This window comes from Eretmochelys imbricata, chromosome 4 (assembly GCF_965152235.1).
Source record: "Eretmochelys imbricata isolate rEreImb1 chromosome 4, rEreImb1.hap1, whole genome shotgun sequence".
NCBI lineage: Eukaryota > Metazoa > Chordata > Testudines > Cheloniidae > Eretmochelys > Eretmochelys imbricata.
In genome coordinates this window covers 1181461-1207573 of record NC_135575.1, presented here as the reverse complement: position 1 = coordinate 1207573, position 26113 = coordinate 1181461, and the positions used below count along the sequence as shown (strand labels likewise).

The following is a 26113-nucleotide window of genomic DNA, read 5'->3' as shown; positions in this document are numbered from 1 at the left end:
ATACAATCCGGATTTCAAAAGGTTCCTACCTTATCCAAGGGACCGGTTCCTCACCGTCGTCCGCAGCTGCTCCTCCCCCATGTCCAAGGGACCGGTTCCTCACCGTCGTCCACAACTACTTCTCCACTATATGAGTGCGTTGCACTGTTGTGCCCTCTGGGGTCGATCAAATCGCATCTCCTCTGAGGCCCCCGATGAACTCACCAGTGCGCGCTGGGTGTCGGTTCTCGCCGCAGTCCTCGACCTCCAGGAGGGGTCCAGGCAAGGCTAAATAGCAGCCTCGTCACCCACCCAGGGACGCCAAAAGCTGTTGCCGGCAGGCTTTTATACATCCTTTTTCCCAGCATACTTATCCAATAGCAAGCTGCCCTAAGTATCCATATAGACATCCAATCCAGTTCCCAGCTAGTTCCCTTGTTCTCTGTATCATTTGTTAAACTATACATAAAGCTGCTTTATTCAGCATTGTTCTTCCATATCTGCCCTGTTTGGCCTTGTTTAGTTTCAGGCAGTCTGATTCTGCAACATATTGTTGCAGATCCTCAGCATAACTGCTGCAAGTGCCTCCAGGCTGGGGGACCAAGGACACTTGGGCCTAGTACGCAGAGCTGCTGCGAGTGCCTCCAGGTGGGGGGGCGGGGGCAAGGACACCTGGGCCTAGTGCGAGGAGGCTTCATCGTTCATTGACACTCATGGTCTTCTATCCCTCGACTTACCTAGTGGCCATGCCCCAGTGTCCCCAACAACTCCCCTGCTTAAAGCAGGACCAATCCTCAACTAAATCATCCTAGCCAGGGCTTTGTCAAGCCAGACCTTAAAAACTTCTAAGGAAGGAGATTCCACCACCTCCTAGGGAATGCATTCCAGTGTTTCACCACCCTCCTAGTGAAAAAGTTTTTCCTAATATCCAACCTAAACCTCCCCCACTGTAATATGAGACCATTACTCCTTGTTCTGTCATCAGCTACCACTGAGAACAGTCTAGATCTATCCTCTTTGGAACCACCTTTCAGGTAGTTGAAAGCAGCTATCAAATCCCCCCTCATTCTTCTCTTCTGCAGATGAAACAATCCCAGTTCCCTCAGCCTCTTCTCATAAGTCATGTGTTCCAGTCCCCTCATCATTTTTGTTGCCCTCCACTGGACTCTTTCCAATTTTTCCACCTCCTTCTTGTAGTGTGGGCCCAAAACTGGACACAGTACTCCAGATCTCCAGAATAGAAATGTGGACAGAGTTGGCAATGGGTTTGTTGGAAGGATCGGTTCCTGGGTTCGTGTTTTTGTGGTGTGGTTGCTTGTGAGTATTTGCTTCAGGTTGGGGGGCTATCTGTAAGTGAGGGCTGGCCTGTTTCCCAAGATCTGTGAGAGTGAGGGATCATCCTTCAGAATAGGCTGCAGATCCTTGATGCTGCACTGGAGAGGTTTCAGTTGGGGGCTGAAGGTGACGGCTGGTGGCATTCTGTTCCTTTCTTTGTTGGGCCTGTCCTGGAGTAGGTGACTTCTGGGTATTCTTCCCTTCAGCAGGTAGTTTTAAGATCGCTTGATAGAGATCCTTTAGGTGTTTGTCTCTGTCCGAGGGGTTGGAGCAAATGCGGTTGTACCGTAGAGCTTGGCTGTAGACAAGGGATCGTGTGGTGTGGTCTGGATGAAAGCTGGAGGTGCACCACACGATCCCTTGTCTACAGCCGAGCTCTGCGATACAACCACATTTGCTCCAACCCCTCAGACACAGACAAACACCTACAGGATCTCTATCAAGCGTTCTGACAACTACACTACCCACCTGCTGAAGTGAAGAAACAGATTGACAGAGCCAGAAGAGTACCCAGAAGTCACCTACTCCAGGACAGGCCCAACAAAGAAAATAACAGAACGCCACTAGCCGTCACCTTCAGCCCCCAACTAAAACCTCTCCCACGCATCATCAAGGATCTACAACCTATCCTGAACCACGGCCCATCACTCGCACAGATCTTGAGAGACAGGCCAGCCCTTGCTTACAGACAGCCCCCCAACCTGAAGCAAATACTCACCAGCAACCATACACCACACAACAGAACCACTAACCCAAGAACCTATCCTTCCAACAAAGCCTGTTGCCAACTCTGTCCACATATCATTCAGGGGACATCATCATAGAGCCTAATCACATCAGCCACACTATCAGAGGCTCGTTCACCTACACATCCACCAATGTGATATATGCCATCATGTGCCAGCAATGACCCTCTGCCATGTTCATTGGTCAAACTGGACAGTCTCTATGTAAAAGAATCAATGGACACAAATCAGACGTCAAGAATTATAACAGTCAAAAACCAGTCGGAGAACACTTCCATCTCTTTGGTCACTCGATTACAGACATAAAAGTTGCAATTCTTCAACTAAAAAACTTCAAAAACAAACTCCAACCAGAGACTGCTGAATTGGAATTAATTTGCAAACTGGACACAATTAACTGATGCTTGAATAGAGACTGGGAGTGGATGGGTCATTTCGCAAAGTAAAACTATTTCCCCATGTTTATTCCTCCCCACCCCCACCCCCCACTGTTCCTCAAACTTTCTTGTCAACTGCTAGAAATGGTCCACCTTGATTATCACTACAAAAGTTTCCCCCCCTCCCCCCCCCCGTTCTCCTGCTGGTAATAGTTCACCTTAAGTGATCACTCTCGTTACCGTGTGTATGGTAACACCCATTGTTTCATGTTCTCTATGTATAGAAATCTCCCCACTGTATTTTCCACTGAATGCATCCAATGAAGTGAGCTGTAGCTCACGAAAGCTTATGCTCAAAGAAATTTGCTAGTCTCTAAGGTGCCACAAGTACTCCTTTTCTTCAAGTGAGATGGTAATTCATTCATTCCCTGGGTTACTTCCTGGCCACTTCTGTGACTTTAGTGCCATTATGAAAACTGTTCTCAAAATCTCTGGGTCCCCTTGCCCTACGCTGTGGTTATGAAAGCTCCTTCTCAGCTCCTTCTACTTTCCTGCTTTCCAGTTACTGTAAATAAACCATTAACACAATTCTTCTTGTTTCTTCCACATTCATGTCCTAGTTCCAGTTGTTGGGGGCAGAGTCATGGGATGTGTTTGTGACACTCTACACCTTGGGGGAGCATCTTATGCTTAGAAGAAGCACACGGGATCTTTTCAGGGGAAAAGGCAATACACCGCATTTCTTGAAAATACAACTCTTAGCATACGCATTTAATCACACAGACACACACACACACACACACGTCCTGCAGATGGTCTTACAGTTACCAGTTTGCTGTAGCTCTTGTCAATCTAATGGCCAGTTAGATTGAACACAAGCGAGGAACTGGGCTCCGTCGGTCGCAATCCCATGCTCTGAGGCTTTGCAGGACTGAACCCAGAGTCTGATGGCAAAACACCCCAGCTTTAGACTTGTAAATTCCCACTTTCGTCGATGGATTTTGCAATGTCATTCTGTAATCGTTAGTCCTTAAGTGGGGTTAATCTCCGGGTTTTCTGCCGTTATCATTTGGTGGTTTTGTTGGCTTCCCATCCTGAGCTCTTCTTTGTCTTGCATTCAGGGTGCCTGCCTCGCCTTTGAGGTCATCAATGCTGCTAACATGTTTAGCGTCGGATACGGTGGATGTTTTCTGATTGTCTCCTGCTGTTTCCAAGTCTCTCACGTCTTCCTGACCATCTGGACATTTGTGAGGCCTTTTCACAGACATCAGAATCTGGCTGATGCACCTTTACCAATGGACACGAGGCCTTTCCTTCCTGCTCTCAGAAAGGGTGGCTGGCAGAATATGGTCAAATCCTATCCTACATCAATCCATTTAATACATGATTATCCCTTCTCTTTTATTATGCAAAATGCAAACATCAAATCCTCCTCCTCTAGATAACCTGTAACCCCCATATTCCTCGCCTTGGATTGAATTGTGTTGTTACCTTGCACGGCATGGTTTCCATGTATCCGGGGAAAGGTTAGGAGATACCAGCAAGGAAGGTCAGCAACCCCCGGGCGGGGTGTGAAACAGCCCATCCACAGCCGTTGCCCAGCAAGGAAGCTCCCACTCAATGATTCCCCTGCCTGAGGCCACAGCAAGGGAATTGCTGCACCGAGCTGGGAGATTGAGCAATGCCCCCCCACGCTTCCGCCCCCCCCAGACACGCCTGGACTTGGGGCTTCCCAAGCACACGGGCTGAGGGGGCAAAAACCCAAACCCAAACCCGGGGCCCGCGCTTGGCCTTTCTCCTCCCCCAGCCGACACTGCCAGCAAGAAGGACACTGAAGACTTGAGACTCCAACTGAGGGGACGGGCCCGGACACACAACACGTCGCACGCACACAGCACGTCATACGTCACACACAAAATGTCGAATCTCGCACCCAAAACTCCTCGCACGTCACACCCACAGAACATATCGCACGTCGCGCTCACAGCACGTCGCATGTCAGACACACAAACACGTCTCACACACACACAAAACACGGCACACAACCCGTCTCACAGACAGAAAACACTACACACACCACATCACACAAAACACGTCACATGACACCACAGACACAACACCACACACACACTTAACACGACACACAAAATGGCACACAACACACACAAGACGACAGACAACAGATCACACAACACACCACACAGACACACACACAGAACATGTCACACGTCGCACCTCACACACAAAGGTCACATGTCGCACACAACATACCGCACGACGCATGTCGTACACCGCACATCACAATTCGCATGCACACACAGCATGTCGCATTTCGCACGTCACAGTCACGCACACCACACATCTCATGTCACACGTCTCACTCACACAACACGTCACACGTCGCACATCACACACACAAAGTGCTGTGCATCACACACAATGTCGTTCGTCACATGTCGCACGCCCACACAGCACATCGCATATCGCAAATCAAACACACAGCACGTCGCGTTTTGCATATCTCACACAAACACGTCACACACACACAGCACGACACACAACACTTGTGTGTGTGAGACGTGTTTGTGTGTGTGTGATGTGTTGTGCATGTGTTGTCTGTCGTACAGAGTGTTGTATTCAGTGTGTGTGGGACGTGTTGTGTGTTGTGTTGTGTCTGTGTGTTGTGTTGTGTGTGTGGTGTGTTGTGTGCAATGTTGTGTGTTTGTTTTGTGTTGTGTGCCGTTTGTGTGGTGTGTGTCGCACGCACAGAGACAACACATCTCACCTCACACACACAACACGTCGCACGCTCACATAGCACGTCACACACACAGTACATTGCGCATCGCACATCTCACACACACAGCATCACACAAACACACTGCACGACACACAACACATGTGTGTGAGACGTGTTTGTGTGTGTGCGATGTGTTGTGTGTGTGCTGTGTGTCGTCCAGAGTGTTGTGTTCCGTGTGTGTGTGATGTGTTGTGTTTCGTGTTGTGTGTGGTGTGGTGTGTGTGTGGTGTTTTGTGACGTGTTGTGTGTGTCATCTAGAGTGTTGTGTGACGTGTTGTGTGTGTGTCTGTGTGCTGAGTGGTGTGTTGTGTGTGTGTGATGGGTTGTGTGTCGTGTTGTGTGTCATGAGACATTTTGTGTGTGACATGGTGTGTGTCGCACGTACAGAAACAACACATCGTACGCCTCATGCCACACGCCGCACACACAACACGTCGCACGTCGCTTGTCACACATTGGACATAGACACACAACACGTCGCACATCAGACACACACAACACGTTATACGTTGCACACATACACACAAAACGTCGCATGTCATGTCACTCCCAGCAAGTCACACATGTCCCACGCTTGTCACACACGCACACACAGCACATTGTATGTCATGCACAACACGTTGTGTGTAGCACGGACACACAACACGTCACACGTAACACACACAAGATGTCACATGTTACACATCACACACAAAATATCGCATGTCACAGGCACATACACAACACGTCGCATGTCGCATGATGCACATTGCACATAGCACGGACACACACAACATATTGCGCATTGCACGCACAGCACATTGCACGTCACACTCAAAAACACATCTCACACACACACAACACGACACACGCCATGTCACGCAGACACAAAACACTACACACATGTCACACACACAACACAGAATACGTCACACAGACAGACACAAACACACACATGACACACACCACACATCACATGACACCAAAAACACAACACCACACACACACTCAACATGGCACACAACATGACAAAACACATCACACAGACAGACACAAACACGACACACAATGTCACACACACACTACACAAAACACGTCTCACACACACACCACATCACATGTCACCACAAACACAATACCACACACACAATCCACACAACACTCTAGACGACACACAACACCACACACAAGACATCACACACACACACAACCCGTCACACACACACATATCACGGCACACACAACACGACACAGAAAATGACTCACACAGAAACACATCACACGTCCCACAAAACATGTTGCACATTGTCACACACACCCATGTACACATGTCGCACATTGCATGCCGCACGACACACACAAAATCCTGTCACACATACAAACACTCACACAACACATCACACACACAATGTCTCATGCACACACACACAAGACACACAACCCGTCTCACACATACACACATAACACGACACACACATGTCACACACACACAAACACACACAACACAACACAGAACACGCCACACAGACAGACACAAACACACATGACACAGAACTTGTCCCGCACACAGAACACTACACAAAACACATCTCACAAACACACACCATGTCATATGACACTACAAACACAATACCACACACACAATCTACACAACTCTAGATGACACACAAAATGACACACGTCACACACACACAAAACGACACACACACACAAAACGTCTCACACACACACAAAACACAACACACAACCCATCTCACACACAAACATAACATGACAAACAGAACACGACACACACCATGACACACACAGAAACACACTTAATGTCCCACACAATACGTCGCATGTTGCACGGATACATACAACACATCGCACGACACACACACAGAAACACATCACACACACAAAAACACACAACGCGACACACAACAAGACACAAAACACATCAAACACACACAACATGTCACACATATACAAAAAAGTTTCTCTCACACACAACATGCCACAGAACACATACAATATGACAAACATAACATGAAACACAACACACACAACATGACATACAACACGTTACACATACAACACACCGCATGTCACACGTTGCATGGACACACACAACACATCGCATGCCTCAAGCTGCACAAACACTTCGCACATGGCACATCGCACGTTGCACGTCACACCTGCGCACACAACACGTCGCGCGTCGCATGTCACACATACAACACATCGAATGTCGGACACACAACATGTCGCACGTCGCACGCGCACACAGCACATCGCACATCGCGAATCAAACACACAATACGTCACACGTCGGACAAGCACACACACAACGCGACACACAACACATCACACACACAACACGACACACACAACATGACACACAATATGTCACACACACACCCCAAACACCATGTCACACACAACACGTCACATGACACCACAAACACCTCACCACACACACACACTCAACACGTTGCACAACACGACACACAACACGTCTCACACACACAACATGACACACAACACGTCACACAGACAGACAAACACACATAACATGACACACAACACATCACACACACAACATTACACAAAACACGTCTTGAAGGGGGATGGACGTCATCCTTGCGACAAGGCACCTGCTACGGCCAAAAACACTTTCGCCCTGTGCGACCTTCCAGACAAGTCTTATGTCCCAAATACTTTGGGTCTTCCGGGATAAGTCCCCGAATAATCAAGGATCTTGACCAAAAAGGTCGTCACGTCTGAAAAGGAAGAAAGATTGTCGCTGTGGAGACCATGAAACAAGCCCTGCAACTTTTGGACACGTATCCCGACAGCCCACAGGGGGCACATCAAGTAGCGTTCAAAGCGAGACGGGCGTTCTTTTTGGGGAGACTAACCCCCATTGCGCTGACCAGGAGAAGGGAGAAGTGGGAGCCTGCAGCGCCATCTAGTGGCCAAAGGAGAAATCGCCGGCTTCTGGACCTGTGTGCGCCCTTGGTTCGGTTCCCATGCAAAGCTGTGTCACGCCAGGTTGGGAAAACGGGGTTCTGCTGCACGAATTCATCCTCTGGAATGACTCAACCCGATAGGACACCTCCTGCGATACACTGCTCCGAGTGACGCTCTCAAACAGGTCCCCACAGCTTCCCAGCCGCCCCCCACCGGGAGGCAGGAGTGAGAGGATTGTTCTCCCCAACTGACAGAGGGAGAAACGAAGGCTGAGAAAGGCGAAGGGCCTTGTCTTCCATCACACAACCTGTCGGGATAGAGTTGGGAACAGGACCCGGGTGTCCTGACTTTCAAATGAACCATCAGTCTGGAGTTTCACACACTGAATGATCAGAATAAAGTCACCTGCAATGAGCTACAGACCAACAACCCCAATGACTCGAAGGGACAAAGGCCTAGCTGGGGGAAAATTGTCCCACCTTAACCTCCTGTTTTCCGTGCCGAGAATTTGGCCAGCACCGGGCGGATCAGGCTGCCTCGGTACCAAACCTCTCTGGGGCTCTTCCCTTCTCCACAGGGACGTCTGTCTTCTCGCTCAATGAGCAGTGGGAAAGGAGAAAACTCCAGAGAGGCTCCACCTCGCGCTCACATACGAGACCCTGAATTCTCTCTCAGTCCTCAAGGAGACACCTCAAGAAGGAGACTCCCTGCAGCAAAGCCCCGGGGGTCTCTGAGATCCCCCTGCCCTGCAGCCTGTCCTCCCTGGCCGTTGTCGTGGACTCTCTGTGAGGTCACCGCCTCCCAACCTCCTTTCACCAATCAGCTGAGTGCTGCAAAAGGCCCTTGGGATGTCACTGCCACCCCCACCCCTGCCCTGCAGGGCTCATGTCCTGCCCCGAGCCGGCTCCTGTGTGTGTTTGAGCTGCTCCCCCTGGGTCACCCCCACACACTCAGTGGTCGTGCAAGGGTTCACGCAGGCCACACGTGGAACCATCAGAGGATGCTCAATGTGCCGCACTCGGTTTTGCAAAGATTTGGAGACTTGAAGGCCAGAAGAGACTCTTAGATCATCTCATCTGGCCCCCCTAGACATCACAGGCCTCCTGCATGGCGCAGTCGCGAGTTTTGGACCAAAGCAGACTCCAGAAAGGCATCTCATCAAGGGATGGAGGAAGCACCACTTCCCTTGGGAGTCTGGAGGAAATTGATGCTGTGGGGGGCAGGGAATTGACCCCAAGGCCACACTTGTGAGTCTGTATCATAACACACATGTACAACAGCACTGCGCAAAGTATGTACACATCACCTTAACTCTGATGTTTCCTAACGTTTAAAGGCCTGGTCTCCAGGATTTTCTTTGTGCTTATAGATCGATTTTGGGGAGAGATGCAATCATTTAGCTCAGAGTGGGAGCCGTGTTAGTCTGTATCAGCAAAAACAAACAAACAAACACACACAAAAAACAAAACGAGGAGTAGTTCTGGCACCTTAGAGACTAACAAATGTATTTGGGCACATTTCATGGTGTGGCTGATGTGATTAGGTCCGAGGATGGTGTCCCTAGACTAGATATGTGCAATGGGTTTGTTGCAAGGATAGGTTCCTGGGTTAGTGTTTTTGTTGTGTGGTTGCTGGTGAGTATTTGCTTCAGGTTGGAGGGCTGTCTGTAAGTGGGCACTGGCCTGTGAGATTGAGGGATCGTCCTTAAGAATAGATTGTAGATCTTTGATCCTGCCCTGGAGATCTTTTAGTTGGGGGCTGAAGGTGATGGTTAGTGGCGTTCTGTTCCTTTCTTTGTTGGGCTTGTCCTGGAGTAGGTGACTTCTGGGTATTCTTCCTTTCAGCAGGTGGGGATTGTAGTTTGAAGAATGCTGTCATAAATATAAAGGGAAGGGTAAACCCCTTTAAAATCCCTCCTGGCCAGAGGAAAAATCCTCTCACCTGTAAAGGGTTAAGAAGATAAAGGTAACAACGCGACACACAACAAGACACAAAACACATCAAACACACACAACATGTCACAGATATACAAAAATGTTTCTCTCACACACAACATGCCACAGAACACATACAATATGACAAACATAACATGAAACACAACACACACAACATGACATACAACACGTTACACATACAACACACCGCATGTCACACGTTGCATGGACACACACAACACATCGCATGCCTCAAGCTGCACAAACACTTCGCACATGGCACATCGCACGTTGCACGTCACACCTGCACACACAACACATCACGCGTCGCATGTCACACACACAACACGTCGAATGTCGGACACACAACATGTTGCACGTCGCACGCGCACACAGCACATCGCACATCGCGAATCAAACACACAATACGTCGCACGTCGGACAAGCACACACACAACGCGACACACAACACATCACACACACAACACGACACACACAACATGACACACAATATGTCACACACACACCCCCACACACCACGTCACACACAACACGTCACATGACACCACAAACACCTCACCACACACACACACTCAACACGTTGCACAACACGACACACAACACGTCTCACACACACAACATGACACACAACACGTCACACAGACAGACAAACACACATAACATGACACACAACACATCACACACACAACATTACACAAAACACGTCTTGAAGGGGGATGGACGTCATCCTTGCGACAAGGCACCTCCTATGGCCAAAAACAATTTAGCCCTGTGCGCCCTTCCAGACAAGTCTTATGTCCCAAATACTTTGGGTCTTCCGGGATAAGTCCCCGAATAATCAAGGATCTTGACCAAAAAGGTCGTCACGTCTAAAAAGGAAGAAAGATTGTCGTTGTGGAGACCATGAAACAAGCCCTGCAACTTTTGGACACGTATCCCGACAGTCCACAGGGTGCACATCAAGGAACGTTCACAGCGAGACGGGCGTTCTTTTTGGGGAGACTAACCCCCATTGCGCTGACCAGGAGAAGGGGGAAGTGGGAGCCTGCAGCGCCATCTAGCGGCCAAAGGAGAAATCGCCGGCTTCTGGACCTGTGTGCGCCCTTGGTTCAGTTCACATGCAAAGCTGTGTCACGCCAGGTTGGGAAAACGGGGTTCTGCTGCCCGACATCATCCTCTGGAATGACTCAACCCGACAGGACACCTCCTACCATACACTGCTCCGAGTGACGCTCTCAAACAGGTCCCCACAGCTTCCCAGCCGCCCCCCACCGGGAGGCAGGTGTGAGAGGATTGTTCTCCCCAACTGACAGAGGGAGAAACGAACGCTGAGAAAGGAGAAGGGCCTTGTCTTCCATCACACAACCTGTCGGGATAGAGTTGGGAACAGGACCCGGGTGTCCTGACTTTCAAACGAACCATCAGTCTGGAGTTTCACACACTGAATGATCAGAATAAAGTCACCTGCAATGAGCTACAGACCAACAACCCCAAGGACTCGAAGGGACAAAGGCCTAGCTGGGGGAAAATTGTTCCACCTTAACCTCCTGTTTTCCGTGCCGAGAATTTGGCCAGCACCAGGCGAATCAGGCTGCCTCGGTACCAAACCTCTCTGGGGCTCTTCCCTTCTCCACAGGGACATCTGTCTTCTCGCTCAATGAGCAGTGGGAAAGGAGAAAACTCCAGAGAGGCTCCACCTCGCGCTCACATACGAGACCCTGAATTCTCTCTCAGTCCTCAAGGAGACACCTCAAGAAGGAGACTCCCTGCAGCAAAGCCCCGGGGGTCTCTGAGATCCCCCTGCCCTGCAGCCTGTCCTCCCTGGCCGTTGTCGTGGACTCTCTGTGAGGTCACCGCCTCCCAACCGCCTTTCACCAATCAGCTGAGTGCTGCCAAAGGCCCTTGTGATGTCACTGCCACCCCCACCCCTGCCCTGCAGGGCTCATGTCCTGCCCCGAGCCGGCTCCTCTGAATGTTTGAGCTGCTCCCCCTGGGTCACCCCCACACACTCAGTGGTCGTGCAAGGGTTCACGCAGGCCACACGTGGAACCATCAGAGGATGCTCAATGTGCCGCACTCGGTTTTGCAGAGATTTGGAGACTTGAAGGCCAGAAGAGACTGTTAGATCATCTCATCTGGCCCCCCTACACATCACAGGCCTCCTGTATGGCGCAGTCGCGAGTTTTGGACCAAAGCAGACTCGACAAATTCATCTCATCAAGGGATGGAGGAAGCACCACTTCCCTTGGGAGTCTGGAGGAAATTGATGCTGTGGGGGGCAGGGAATTGACCCCAAGGCCACACTTGTGAGTCTGTATCATAACACACATGCACAACAGCACTGCGCGAAGTATGTACACGTCACCTTAACTCTGATGTTTCCTAACGTTTACAGGCCTGGTCTCTATGGTGTTCTTTGTGCTTATAGATCGATTTTGGGCAGAGATGCAATCATTTAGTTCAGAGTGGGAGCAGTGTTAGTCTGTATCAGCAAGAACGGATCATGTGATGTGGTCTGGATGAAAGCTCGAGGCATGTAGGTAAGTATAGCGGCCCAGGATAGGGTGGTGTTTATGTGACCATCACTTATTAGCACTGTAGTGTCCAGGAAGTGGGTGTCTTGTGTGGCCTCCCCTTCTGCCCCTCCACCCCCATGAACATGATACAGTTCTGCAGTGACCTGGAATGCGACTTTCCACGTCTCCGACGGAAGGAATATTTCCAACACTCCTCTGAACAACACACTAATCCACAGAGACCTTCCTACCAACATGACAAAAAGAAGGATTCTGCCTGAAGGCCGAAACAGCAGACTGGACTTCAACTTGAGTGCTTCAGCCGACAAGCACGGGCTGAAGTGGTCGAAAAGCAGCATCACTTGGCCCATAACCTCAGCCGTGCAGAACACAACACCGTCCACAGCCTCAGGAACAACTCTGACATCCCAATCAAAAAGGCTGACAAAGGAGGTGCTGTCGTCTTCATGAATAGGTTGGAATATGAACAAGAGGCTGCTCGACAGGTCTCCAACTCCACATTCTCCAGCCCATTCCCCTCTGATCCCACTCAGGGCGACCAAGAGAAACTGCACCATCTGCTCAAGAAACTCCCTGAAAAAGCACAAGAACAAATCTGCACAGACTCGCCCCTGGAACCCCAACCAGGGGTCTTCTATCTGCTACCCAAGATCCATAAACCTGGAAATCCTGGACGCCCCGTCATCTCAGGCATTGGCACCCTGACAGAAGGATTGTCTGGCTATGTAGACTCCCTCCTCAGGCCCTACGCTACCAGCACTCCCAGCTATCTTCGAGACACTATTGACTTCCTGAGGAAACTACAGTCCATCGGTGATCTTCCTGAAAACACCATCCTGGCCACTATGGATGTAGAAGCCCTCTACACCAACATTCCACACAAAGATGGACTACAAGCCGTCAGGACCAGTACCCCTGAGAATGTCACGGCAAACCTGGTGGCTGAAGTTAGTGACTTTGTCGTCACCCATAACTATTTTAAATTTGGGGATAATGTATATCTTCAAATCAGCAGCACTGCTATGGATACCCACATGGCCCCACAGTATGCCAACATTTTTATGGCTGACTTAGAACATCGCTTCCTCAGCTCTCGTCCCCTAACGCCCCTACTCTACTTGCGCTATATTGATGACATCTTCATCATCTGGACCCATGGAAAAGAAGCCCTTGAGGAATTCCACCATGATTTCAACAATTTCCATCCCACCATCAACCTCAGCCTGGGCCAGTCCACACAAGAGATCCACTTCCTGGACACTACAGTGCTAATAAACGATGGTCACATAAACACCACCCTATACCGGAAACCTACTGACCACTATACTTACCAACATACCTCCAGTTTCATCCAGACCACACCACATGATCCATTGTCTACTGCCAAGCTCTACGACACAACCGCATTTGCTCCAACCCCTCAAACAGAGACAAACACCTACAAGATCTCTATCAAGCATTCTTACAACTACAGTACCCACCTGCTGGAGTGAAGAAACAGATTGACAGAGCCAGAAGGATACCCAGAAGTCACCTACTCCAGGAGAGGCCCAACAAAGAAAATAACAGAACGTCACCAGCCGTCACCTTCAGCCCCCAACTAAAACCTCTCCAGCGCATAATCAAGGATCTACAACATATCCTGAAGGGTGACCCATCACTCTCACAGATCTTGGGAGACAGGCCAGTCCTCGCTTACAGACAGAAGCAAATACTCACCTGCAACCACACGACAAAAACATTAACCCAGGAACCTATCCTTGCCACAAAACCCATTGCTAACTGTGTCCACATATCTGTTCAGGGGACACCATCATAGAGCCTAATCACATCAGCCACACTATCAGAGGATTGTTCACCTGCATATCTACCAATATGATGTATGCCATCATGTGCCAGCAATGCCCCTCTGCCAGGTACATTGGCCAAACTGGACAGTCTCTACGTAAAAGAATCAATGGACACAAATCAGATGTCAAAAATTATAACATTCATAAACCAGTCAGAGAACACTTCAATCTCTCTGGTCACTCGATTACAGACCGAAAAGTCGCAAACTTACAACAAAAAACTTCAAAAACAGACTCCAACGAGAGACTGCTGAATTGGAATTAATTTGCAAACTGGACACCATTAAATTAGGCTTGGATAAAGACTGGGAGTGGATGGGTCATTACACAAAGTAAAACTATTTCCCTATGTTTATTTTTCTCCCCTACTGGTCCACACAGGTTCTTGTCAACTGCTGGAAATGGCCCACCTTGATTATCACGACAAAAGGTTTTTTTTTTTCCTTCTCTCCTGCTGGTAATAGCTCACCTTACCTGATCACTCTCGTTATAGTGTGTATGATAACACCCATTGTTTCATGTTCTCTGTGTATATAAAATCTCCCCACTGTATTTTCCAGTGGATGCATCCGATGAAGTGGGCTGTAGCCCATGAAAGCTTATGCTCAAATAAATTTGTTAGTCTCTAAGGTGCCAGAAGTCCTCCTGTTCTTTTTGTCTGTGTTGTTGTTGTTCTCTTGGCTGGAGAGACACAGAGAGTAGCAGGGTATGCTGTAAAGCTTGGACCACGTATGAAAAATCATCAGCATCATACCTAGAAATCAGTCATTTGGAACCACAGACATGGAAGTAGAACAGGAAACGTTTAGTTTAGACGTGATCAGTTTATCTCTTTATTTTGGGCTTGTGGATTCGTCTGTGCTAAACACAGGTGTTTTTGTAACCTTTAAGCTGGACCCCAAGAACGCTGTTCATGATGCTGAATCCTTGCAGTCGCTCTTTTAATATCTAGCAACTGCCTGATTTTCCACATGTTCTTTCTTTCTTTCTTTCTTTCTTAATAAAATTTACCTTTTTTAAGTACATGCTTGGATTTCTGTGTCTTTCGAGGTCCGTGCACTTTTTTCAGTTGGTTGGTGGCAGCTGATTTCTTTTTCTTTTCCTTTTCTCAGCTCTTCCCCAGGGGTGGGTGTGGGGGGGTGAAAGTGGGATCTAGTGGGTAGAGCAGGGGGCTGGAGCCAGGACTCCAGCAACGCGGACACAGGCAACTAACCGCTTTCATGTTCTCTCCACAGGTACCGTTGCGGAGAGTGGACCAGATGATATGTCTGGGGGGAGAAAGCAGAAGGAGACTCCGCTGGTTGGAAGGCATGAGATGCACTGTCCTGAGATGGGGGGGTTCCACGACCACCACTCCCAAGAGAAGGAGGTGGGTGGTGGTGGTCGGGGACTCTCTACTCCGGGGGACTGAGTCATCTATCTGCCGCTCTGACCGGGAAAACTGAGAAGTCTCCTGCTTGCCGGGGGCTAAGATTCGCGATGTGACAGAGAGACTGCCGAGACTCATCAAGCCCTCGGATCGCTACCCCTTCCTGCTTCTACACATGGGCACCAATGATACTGCCAAGAATGACCTTGAGCGGATCACTGCGGGCTATGTGGCTCTGGGAAGAAGGATAAAGGAGTTTGAGGCGCAAGTGGTGTTCTCGTCCATCCTCCCCGTGGAAGGAAAAGGCCTGGGTAGGGACCGTCGAATGGTGGAAGTCAACGAATGGCTACGCAGGTGGTGTCGGAGAGAAGGCTTTGGATTCTTTGACCATGGGATGGTGTTCCATGAAGGAGGAGTGCTAGGCAGAGACGGGCTCCACCTAACCAAGAGAGGGAAGAGCATCTTTGCGAGCAGGCTGGCTAACTTAGTGAGGAGGGCTTTAAACTAGGTTCACCGGGGGAAGGAGACCAAAGCCCTGAGGTAAGTGGGAAAGCGGGATACCGGGAGGAAGCACAGGCAGGAATGTCTGTGAGGGGAGGGCTCCTGCCTCATACTGAGAATGAGGGGCGATCAACAGGTTATCTCAAGTGCTTATATACGAATGCACAAAGCCTTGGAAACAAGCAGGGAGAACTGGAGGTCCTGGTGATGTCAAGGAATTATGACGTGATTGGAATAACAGAGACTTGGTGGGATAACTCACATGACTGGAGGACTGTCATGGATGGTTATAAACTGTTCAGGAAGGACAGGCAGGGCAGAAAAGGTGGGGGAGTACACTGTATGTAAGGGAGCAGTATGACTGCTCAGAGCTCCGGTATGAAACTGCAGAAAAACCTGAGTGTCTCTGGATTCAGTTTAGAAGTGTGAGCAACAAGAGTGATGTCGTGGTGGGAGTCTGCTATAGACCACCGGACCAGGGGGATGAGGTGGGTGAGGCTTTCTTCCGGCAGCTCGCAGAAGCTACTAGATCGCACGCCCTGGTTCTCATGGGTGACTTTAATTTTCCTGATATCTGCTGGGAGAGCAATACAGCGGTGCATAGACAATCCAGGAAGTTTTTGGAAAGCGTAGGGGACAATTTCCTGGTGCAAGTGCTAGAGGAGCCAACTACGGGGGGAGCTTTTCTTGACCTGCTGCTCACAAACAGGGAAGAATTAGTAGGGGAAGCAAAAGTGGATGGGAATCTGGGAGGCAGTGACCATGAGTTGGTTGAGTTCAGGATCCTGACACAGGGAAGAAAGGTAAGCAGCAGGATACAGACCCTGGATTTCAGGAAAACAGACTTCGACTCCCTCAGGGAACGGATGGGTAGGATCCCCGGGGGACTAACATGAAGGGGAAAGGAGTCCAGGAGAGCTGGCTGTATTTCAAGGAATCCCTGTTGAGGTTACAGGGACAAACCATCCCGATGTGTCGAAAGAATAGTAAATATGGCAGGCGACCAGCTTGTTTAACGGTGAAATCCTAGCGGATCTTAAACATAAAAAACAAGCTTACAAGAAGTGGAAGGTTGGACATATGACCAGGGAAGAGTATAAAAATATTGCTCGGGCATGTAGGAATGAAATCAGGAGGGACAAATCGCACCTGGAGCTGCAGCTAGCGAGAGATGTCAAGAGTAACAAGAAGGGTTTCTTCAGGTATGTTGGCAACAAGAAGAAAGCCAAGGAAAGTGTGGGCCCCTTAATGAATGAGGGAGGCAACCTAGTGACAGAGGATGTGGAAAAAGCTAATGTACTCAATGCTTTTTTGCCTCTGTCTCCACGAACAAGGTCAGCTCCCAGACTGCTGCGCTGGGCATCACAACATGGGGAATAGATGGCCAGCCCTCTGTGGAGAAAGAGGTGGTTAGGGACTATTTAGAAAAGCTGGACGTTCACAAGTCCATGGGGCCGGATGAGTTGCATCCGAGAGTGCTAAAGGAACTGGCGGCTGTGATTGCAGAGCCATTGGCCATTATCTTTGAAAACTCGTGGCGAACGGGGGAAGTCCCGGATGACTGGAAAAAGGCTAATGTAGTGCCAATCTTTAAAAAAGGGAAGAAGGAGGATCCTGGGAACTACAGGCCAGTCAGCCTCACTTCAGTCCCCGGAAAAATCATGGAGCAGGTCCTCAAAGAATCAATCCTGAAGCACTTACATGAGAGGAAAGTGATCAGGAATAGTCAGCATGGAGTCACCAAGGGAAGGTCATGCCTGACTAATCTAATCGCCTTCTATGATGAGATTACTGGTTCTGTGGATGAAGGGAAAGCAGTGGATGTATTGTTTCTGGACTTTAGCAGAGCTTTTGACACGGTCTCCCACAGTATTCTTGTCAGCAAGTTAAGGAAGTATGGGCTGGATGAATGCACTATAAGGTGGGTAGAAAGTTGGCTAGATTGTCGGGCTCAACGGGTAGTGATCAATGGCTCGATGTCTAGTTGGCAGCCGGTGTCAAGTGGAGTGCCCCAGGGGTTGGTCCTGGGGCCGGTTCTGTTCAATATCTTCATAAATGATCTGGAGGATGCTGTGGATTGCACTCTCAGCAAATTTGCAGATGATACTAAACTGGGAGGAGTGGTAGATATGCTGGAGGGCAGGGATAGGATACAGAGGGACCTAGACAAATTGGAGTATTGGGCCAAAAGATATCTGATGAGGTTCAATAAGGATAAGTGCAGGGTCCTGCACTTAGGAAGGAAGAACCCAATGCACAGCTACAGACTAGGGACTGAATGGCTAGGCAGCAGTTCTGCGGAAAAGGACCTAGGGGTAACAGTGGACGAGAAGCTGGATATGAGTCAGCAGTGTGCCCTTGTTGCCAAGAAGGCCAATGGCATTTTGGGATGTATAAGTAGGGGCATAGCGAGCAGATCGAGGGACGTGATCGTCCCCCTCTATTCGACATTGGTGAGGCCTCATCTGGAGTACTGTGTCCAGTTTTGGGCCCCACACTACAAGAAGGATGTGGATAAATTGGAAAGAGTTCAGCGAAGGGCAACAAAAATGATTAGGGGTCTGGAATACATGACTTATGAGGAGAGGCTGAGGGAACTGGGATTGTTTAGTCTGCAGAAGAGAAGAATGAGGGGGGATTTGATAGCTGCTTTCAACTACCTGAGAGGTGGTTCCAGAGAGGATGGTTCTAGACTATTCTCAGTGGTAGAAGAGGACAGGACAAGGAGTAATGGTCTCAAGTTGCAGTGGGGGAGGTTTAGGTTGGATATTAGGAAAAACTTTTTCACTAGGAGGGTGGTGAAACACTGGAATGCGTTGCCTAGGGAGGTGGTGGAATCTCCTTCCTTAGAAGTTTTTAAGGTCAGGCTTGACAAAGCCCTGGCTGGGATGATTTAATTGGGGATTGGTCCTGCTTTTGAGCAGGGGGTTGGACTAGATGACCTCCTGAGGTCCCTTCCAACCCTGATAGTCTATGATTCTATGATTCTATGAAAACATTCTACAAATACATTAGAAGCAAGAAGACGACCAAGGACAGGATAGGCCCATTAGACAATGAGGAAGGAAAGACAATAACAGAACATGTGAAAATGGGAAAAGGGCTTAATGACTTTTTTGTTTCAGTTTTCACCCAAACGTGTCATAGTGACTGGATGTCTAACATAGTGAACACCAGTAAAATTGAGGTAGAATCTGAGGCTAAAATAGGGAAAGAACAAGTTAAAAATTATTTAGACAAGTTAGATGTCTTCAAGTCACCAAGGCCTGATGAAAAGCATCCTAGAATAGTCAAGGAACTGAGAGAGGAGATATCTGAGTCAATAGCTCTGAAAAGTCATGGAAGATGGGAGAAAGGACTGGAATAAATTGCCTAGAGAGGTTGTGGAATCTCCCTCATTGGAGGGTTTTAAGAGCAGGTTACTCAGGGATGGTCTAGATAATACCTAGTCCTGCGATGAGTGCAGGGAACAGGACGAGGTGTCCTCTCAAGGTCCCTTCCGGTCCTACGATTCTATGGTACTAGAGCAATAGTTGGAGATTTCCCTAAAATTCTCAGTGTAGACAAGGCCTATGAGTGGAAGCGAGGATCTCCTGTCAGTGGCTCCAGGCTAAAATCCACAAGCAAATACTGATGGCCATTCAGAGATGGCCACTTGAAAAGAGGCGATGGGTCTCTTGTCACTTACCCTGAGCTACAGCATAGCCATCTCCCTTCTTCCCTGCAGAGAGAAGGCAAATTTCAGTGAATTCAGCTCCCAAGGCAGGAACCGACTCTGATCTGTGTCCACGGCTCAGAAACCGAGCCCCTGGCCCAGCACAGCTCCCTGGCGCTCAGTAATGGACTCAAGGTCCCAGGCGCTCACAATTGGCAGGAGAGAAAGACACAATGAGACAGTTTCCAAAGACCTCGGCGCACTGGGTGCTGAGCTCTTTGGAAATCCTAGCCCCATATAAACTGTAACCTGCACCCAGTTTCTGGGTCTGGCCCTCCAGCAGCTCCCATTGGGGGTCATTAGCTCAGTCCCACAATGGGGCAGTTACACCGGACTGACACAGGCTCCTGAACTGCTGTTGCCCTTAGGCGGGTGTGCAGGGCCCGGCAAGTCCAGAGAATCCCCCCATCCCAGGCTCTTTACCTGGGCGTTTCTTTTTCCAGACGACTACTACTCCGATTATAACACCAATCAGGACAGCTGCAGTGATAACTCCAGCCACAGTGGGAATCAGATTGTTATTTGGTTCTGAAATGGAATGGAAAGAATGATCATTGGGGAAAAATCTCCTTCCCCCAACCACTAAAATCCCCCTTTCATCCCACTGCAGGGATCTGTCAGTCAGCTCCCCAAGTTAGGGCTGAGTCCTGCAACCCTCCATCCCTTCCAGTGCATCCACCATGCATTGCACCCACCATAGGAAGTCCTGGACACAGTCTCTACCACTTCCAGTCATAATAAATATTTAGCACTTAAAGTCGAAGACTTTTATAACATTAACCAATCCTCAGAACTGTGGGAGAGCATGGATGTCAGTATCATCCCTACACGGGAAAGGGGGGAGACTTGCTGAAGATCACACAGTGAGGCAGTGCAAGAGCCAGGAATCGACCCCAGGAATCCTGGCTCTCAGCCCCTCCTGCTCTAACCTCCTAACCCCAACTCCCCTTCCAGAGACAGAACCCAGGAATTCTGGCTCCCAGCCCCTTTGCTCTAACCCACTTGCCTCCACTTACCTCCTAGAGCCAAGGACAGAACCCAGGAGTCCTGGCTCCCAGCCCCTAACCCTTCTTGACCAGGCTGACTTTCACGACTAATGGAACAGTCCCATTGTGGGAGTCTGGTGCCAAACTGGAAACTGACCTCAAAGCTCTGGATTTCTCTGCCATGAATGGTGTTACAGACACAATGCGTGTTTTTTGAGGGGGCAGGAAGTGAAGAGGGGAGGATAGAAATATTAATACTGTTTTTGGTTTATATAAACCTGTTAAACCCCGAGTTCTGTATACACTTTCCGTTTCACTAATCAGTTTCTCCTGTTGTCTGAAAGAGCCGCATAATAAAACAGCAAAAAGAAAAATATTTCAAAGAGAATAAGGAAATGTGGTTTATGACACAAAAATTGGCAGGGGACATGGTAGCAGGATTGTGATGTGAAACCGTCTGCTGACGAGAGTCCCGGTGCAGGCTGCCCTCTCAGAAATTGTTTGCACTTCCAAGTGGTGCATTTTTGCACATCCCATTTAACCAAGCAAAAAGATGGCTGGAAGGCAGCTCCATGGGTAATAAATTCTTCCTAGACTTTCTTGTGCTAGGGGCATAGGAGTCTCTCCCCTGTGATGCTGGGCTCTAATCTGCCTCCTCGCTCCATTCCAAGGCCATACCTCCCTTCCAGCATCACTGCGCACAGAAACAAGCTGCTCCCAACATTAAACCTCTCTCTCTGGCCACATGGGCAAGAATGAAGGGCCCGTAGAGCCATGTTTCTGAGAACCTGCTGAATCAGAGGACCGGAAGGGACCTCGAGACGTCATCTAGTCCCGTCCCCTGCACTCATGGCAGGACCACAAGTGCATGAAGTTGAGACCGATGTGAAAGTATATAAAGGGAATTTGGATGCAGGCCTCTGAAATGAACAGAAGTCAGGCTAACTCTAGCCTTAATAACGCAAGATTTGTAGAAGCGGGGATAGTGCAAAGCGAGTGGAAAAGAACTGTGAAAGAGGCTGTTGTGACCTTGTATTAGATAAGAATAGAACGTAGACTATAAGAGAAATTGAGCAAAATGAGATATCATGAAGGAATATGTATAAACAATATGCAGCTGTTGCTTATTATTGTCTGTAATAAAGGTATAAATACTTGCTCTAATTGTTTATCTGTAGAGAGACCTGCCTAGGTGTGGGAAACCCTGTGTCCTAGGGCACTCTCTCCCTCTGTGCAATTGCTTGAGATAATAAAGTGTATCTGACTTGCTGCACCCAACCTGAGAGTGAGAACTGTGTTTTTCTCTGACACCAGGCTGCAAGCTGAAGCAAGACCAATTCTGTCTGGAAATAAGGAGCAGATTTGAGCTTCCCCTGGGATGTGGTGAATTCTCCATCCCTTGGAGACTTTACATCTGGAATGGGCATCTCTTTCTGAAGGATGAGCTCTAGTTTGCTCACAGATGACCAGACTGGATGCTGGGGTCCCTGGTGTGATTCCCCCCTGCCCTGGGCTATGCAGGAGCTCAGATCAGATGATTAGAATGGTCCCTTCAGGCCTTAATGTCCGATTACTAATCTTCTCCCTTCAGAGACAGTGTATTGCTGAGATGTATCGAACAGCCCCAGAGGCAGCAAACTGGAGAGCAAGGCATGAGCCCCAGGCACTGTGGGTCCCAACTCTAGCACAAGAACTTGATGCAGAGGGACAGGGCCAAAGGGGACAGGGCCTCACAGACCCTGAGGAAATTCCAGCTTCAGCCTATAAATCCAAATGAGAATTTTTCAGGGGTTGAGTTTAATGGATTCCCCCTCTCCCACAAGGAAAAAAGACACACACACACAAATGCCTTACCCCAGGAGACGGAGAGTGGCTCTAAAAGGCTTTCATGCTCCACGTGACATGAATAATGGCCTTTGATCTTGGGATCAATCTCCATTGTCACCCAGGTCTGGTAGGTCCTGTCCCCACTGGGTAGGATGCCTTCAGAGTAGGTCTCCTGCTGTCTGCTCTCCCCATTTCTCAGCCAGGTCACGGTGATGTCCCGGGGGTAGAACCCACTGACCTTACAGGAGAGGGTGGTGAGGCCGTCATGAGATGACCTGTCCCTCACTCTAGCTGTTGGGCGCACTGGGAAAAAGAAGAAACTGAAGTTAGTTATTTTCAAGCTCTAATCCAGGCAGCCTTTGCTGGAGCTTTGCAGCATGAAATTCTGAGACCCCAGGAGTGGGAGAGGACGAAAGTCCATGAGACGGAATCCCTCTGATGAGAGAGAGCCACCATGTTAGAGAATTCCTGTGCCCAATTCACAGCATCAGCAATGGTGAACCACAAATCCAGGTCCCTGACCTGGCCTCTGCTCCCAACCACAGTGACACAAGTACCTTGAAAGGCTTCACTAAGCTCCACATACAGGTGTCAATCATGTGCTAGGTTTGTGCCCATCTCCTCTCAGTCCCTGGATATGAAAGAGAGAAGAATCTTGCCCTGGCCAGGGAGCAAAAAAATGAACTAGATAAAATGACCAATTAAAGATGGAAAGGGCCCATTAAACAAAAAGTGACAGTGCTAAATTGCCCCTCAAATTAACTAATATTAATTGGCTAATTTCTTGTAGGTTGTTACCAAATCTATTTACCCCAATATTATGGATTTCAAATGCATTTACTCTTATGTTGAAAAATCAGTTTCCCAGCCCGTTGGCACTGAAATATACATTAGACTGCTGTGTATGGCTTTTACTTCTTGGCATTTGTAAAGATGGCAATTGACAAGATAATGTTCTGCTGAGGTTCCTGAGAGAAATAAGTAACTAGTATGTTGCAAAAAACTGGGTACAAATTTCAAGTAACTTTGAACAGCAAGTGCAAACTGTTTGGGAAGGGAAAGATTAGGATGTGTAATGATGCTAACTAATCTGGGAAATGTGTGTACATGGTAACACACAAGGTACATATGTGGGTAATAGCGAGTTAACATTTTGAAGCAGACTACGCTGCAACTGTCCTCCTGAGTCGGAGTGGTAAACCATTTAACCTCTTCCCTTCTATGTTTGTGCTGATTAATCTTTACTGAAAAAACTTTGATAAATTTGAGTGTGATTATCAGATGTCTTATTGATAAAAGAATCAAGGAATAAGTAAGAGGGTGTTGCAGCAAAGGTAGGTCTTGAGGGGGAAAACTTTAAGGACAAGGGGAGCCTTCTTCCAGATTAGTATGGGGAGGGCAATTCCACATGTAGGGGATGGCATGGAAGAAAGCACATAAATGACTGTGGGAGAAGTCTGGACAAAGGCAACAAGAACAAAGCTACCGCCATTGGTGGAACACAGGGGCTGGGGGTAACACAAGAAAATATGATGGTGCAGACAGTGAATGAGGAAGAGTTACATGGTGAATGAAGCTGGTGTCCAGAGAAGTGGTGGCTCTTCCATAATTAAGTAAAGTGCTCTAACATGCACACGCATTGGCAGATTGCCTTGATAACTGCTGTGTCACACCAGGGGAAGAGCTAGAATGTGTGCTGCAAATTTGGGCTCATTTGATCAGCTTCTCTACAGTGAGCTGCTTTTAACATTTTCAATTTCTTATCTTTTTTTCCAGCAGCGCTGGCGGGGAAGGGGTTGTTTCCCCACCCATCCCTGGTGCAAGGTTCGCTGAATTGCCCCTTACTCCCCTGCTCCATTTTGGAACTGGGGCTGGGGAATGGAGATGTAACTTGTAGTGACCTCTTGGGTGGGGCTTGTCCCCCATCTTACCTTTCCTCTGCAGAGTCTCCTTCCCGTACTCTAGAGAACTCCTTAGCCAGGGAATACATTTCTCCTCCAGGTAGCGTTTCCACCGCTGGTTGTCAAGTACTTCAGCATCCCATCTCCTCTTGGAGATCTGAGCCCCAATATCTGCTGCTACCCAAGTCATGGTCTCCTTATCGAAGGTAAGAAAGTCGCGTCCGTCATATGAATCCTGGTAAAACCCCCAAGTGGTGTTGTCTTCCCGGAGATCACAGCCGTATATCGTCTGGATAATGTGAAACCCTGAAACACAGCTGAGGGTCAGCAGCAGCCTCTCTCTGAAATCTCACCAAGACCCCATTGCAGGTAGACCACTGGGTCCTCCCCTTGCTACTGGGCCCTCCCTCCCCCAAGAAATGGGGTTCCCACTTATGCTGCTGGGTCCTACACCCTCCCAGCTCCTTTCAGGAGGGAAGCCAAACCCACAGGGGGCCCACGCTCCATCTGTTGGGTCTTTGTACACTAAAGACCCTCCACTATAGAGAGCTCACAATCTTCAAGGATCACCTCACTGCTGCTTGTTCTTGTATGTTCCCTGTAGGGGGTGCAGGGTGGCACAACCCCAAAGGGAGTACTCTGGATATTAATAGAATCATAGAATATCAGGGTTGGAAGGGACCTCAGGAGGTCATCTAGTCCAACCCCCTGCTCAAAGTAGGACCAATCCCCAACTAAATCATCCTAGCCAGGGCTTTGTCAAGCCTGACCTTAAAAACTTCTAGGGAAGGAGATTCCACCAACTCCCAAGGGAACGCATTCCAGTGTTTCACCATCCTCCTAGTGAAAAAGTTTTTCCTAATATCCAAACTAAACCTCCTCCACTGCAATTTGAGACCATTACTCCTTGTTCTGTCATCTGCCACCACTGAGAATAGTCTAGAACCATCCTCTTTGAAACCCCCTTTCAAGTAGTTGAAAGCAGCTATCAAATCCCCCCTCATTCTTCTCTTCCGCAGACTAAACAATCCCAGTCTCCATGTCTAGTTGGCAGCCGGTATCAAGTGGAGTGCCCCAAGGGTCGGTCCTGGGGCCGGTTTTGTTCAATATCTTCATAAATGATCTGGAGGATGGTGTGGATTGCACTCTCAGCAAATTTGCGGATGATACTAAACTGGGAGGAGTGGTAGATACGCTGGAGGGGAGGGAGAGGATACAAAAGGACCTAGACAAATTGGAGGATTGGGCCAAAAGAAATCTGATGAGGTTCAATAAGGATAAGTGCAGGGTCCTGCACTTAC

The 26113-nt window shown here is 48.8% G+C and overlaps 1 protein-coding gene across 2 annotated transcripts in view; it reads right to left on the bottom strand.

Moving 5' to 3' along the window:
* Positions 1-26113, bottom strand: part of LOC144263805 (class I histocompatibility antigen, F10 alpha chain-like) — a 53080-nt gene that overhangs the window by 15003 nt on the left and 11964 nt on the right. The window contains exons 2-6 of one of the 2 annotated variants that reach the window (XM_077814778.1): positions 24843-25118; positions 22939-23214; positions 20522-20626; positions 20072-20104; positions 14727-15781 (exon numbers count right to left, since the gene is read on the bottom strand). In XM_077814778.1, coding sequence (XP_077670904.1) covers positions 15732-15781; positions 20072-20104; positions 20522-20626; positions 22939-23214; positions 24843-25118 — 740 coding nt within the window. In that variant the 3' untranslated portion in view covers positions 14727-15731. Of the gene's footprint in view, positions 1-14726; positions 15782-20071; positions 20105-20521; positions 20627-22938; positions 23215-24842; positions 25119-26113 lie in introns of those variants that run through there. The other variant, XM_077814777.1, reaches the window with a different exon arrangement.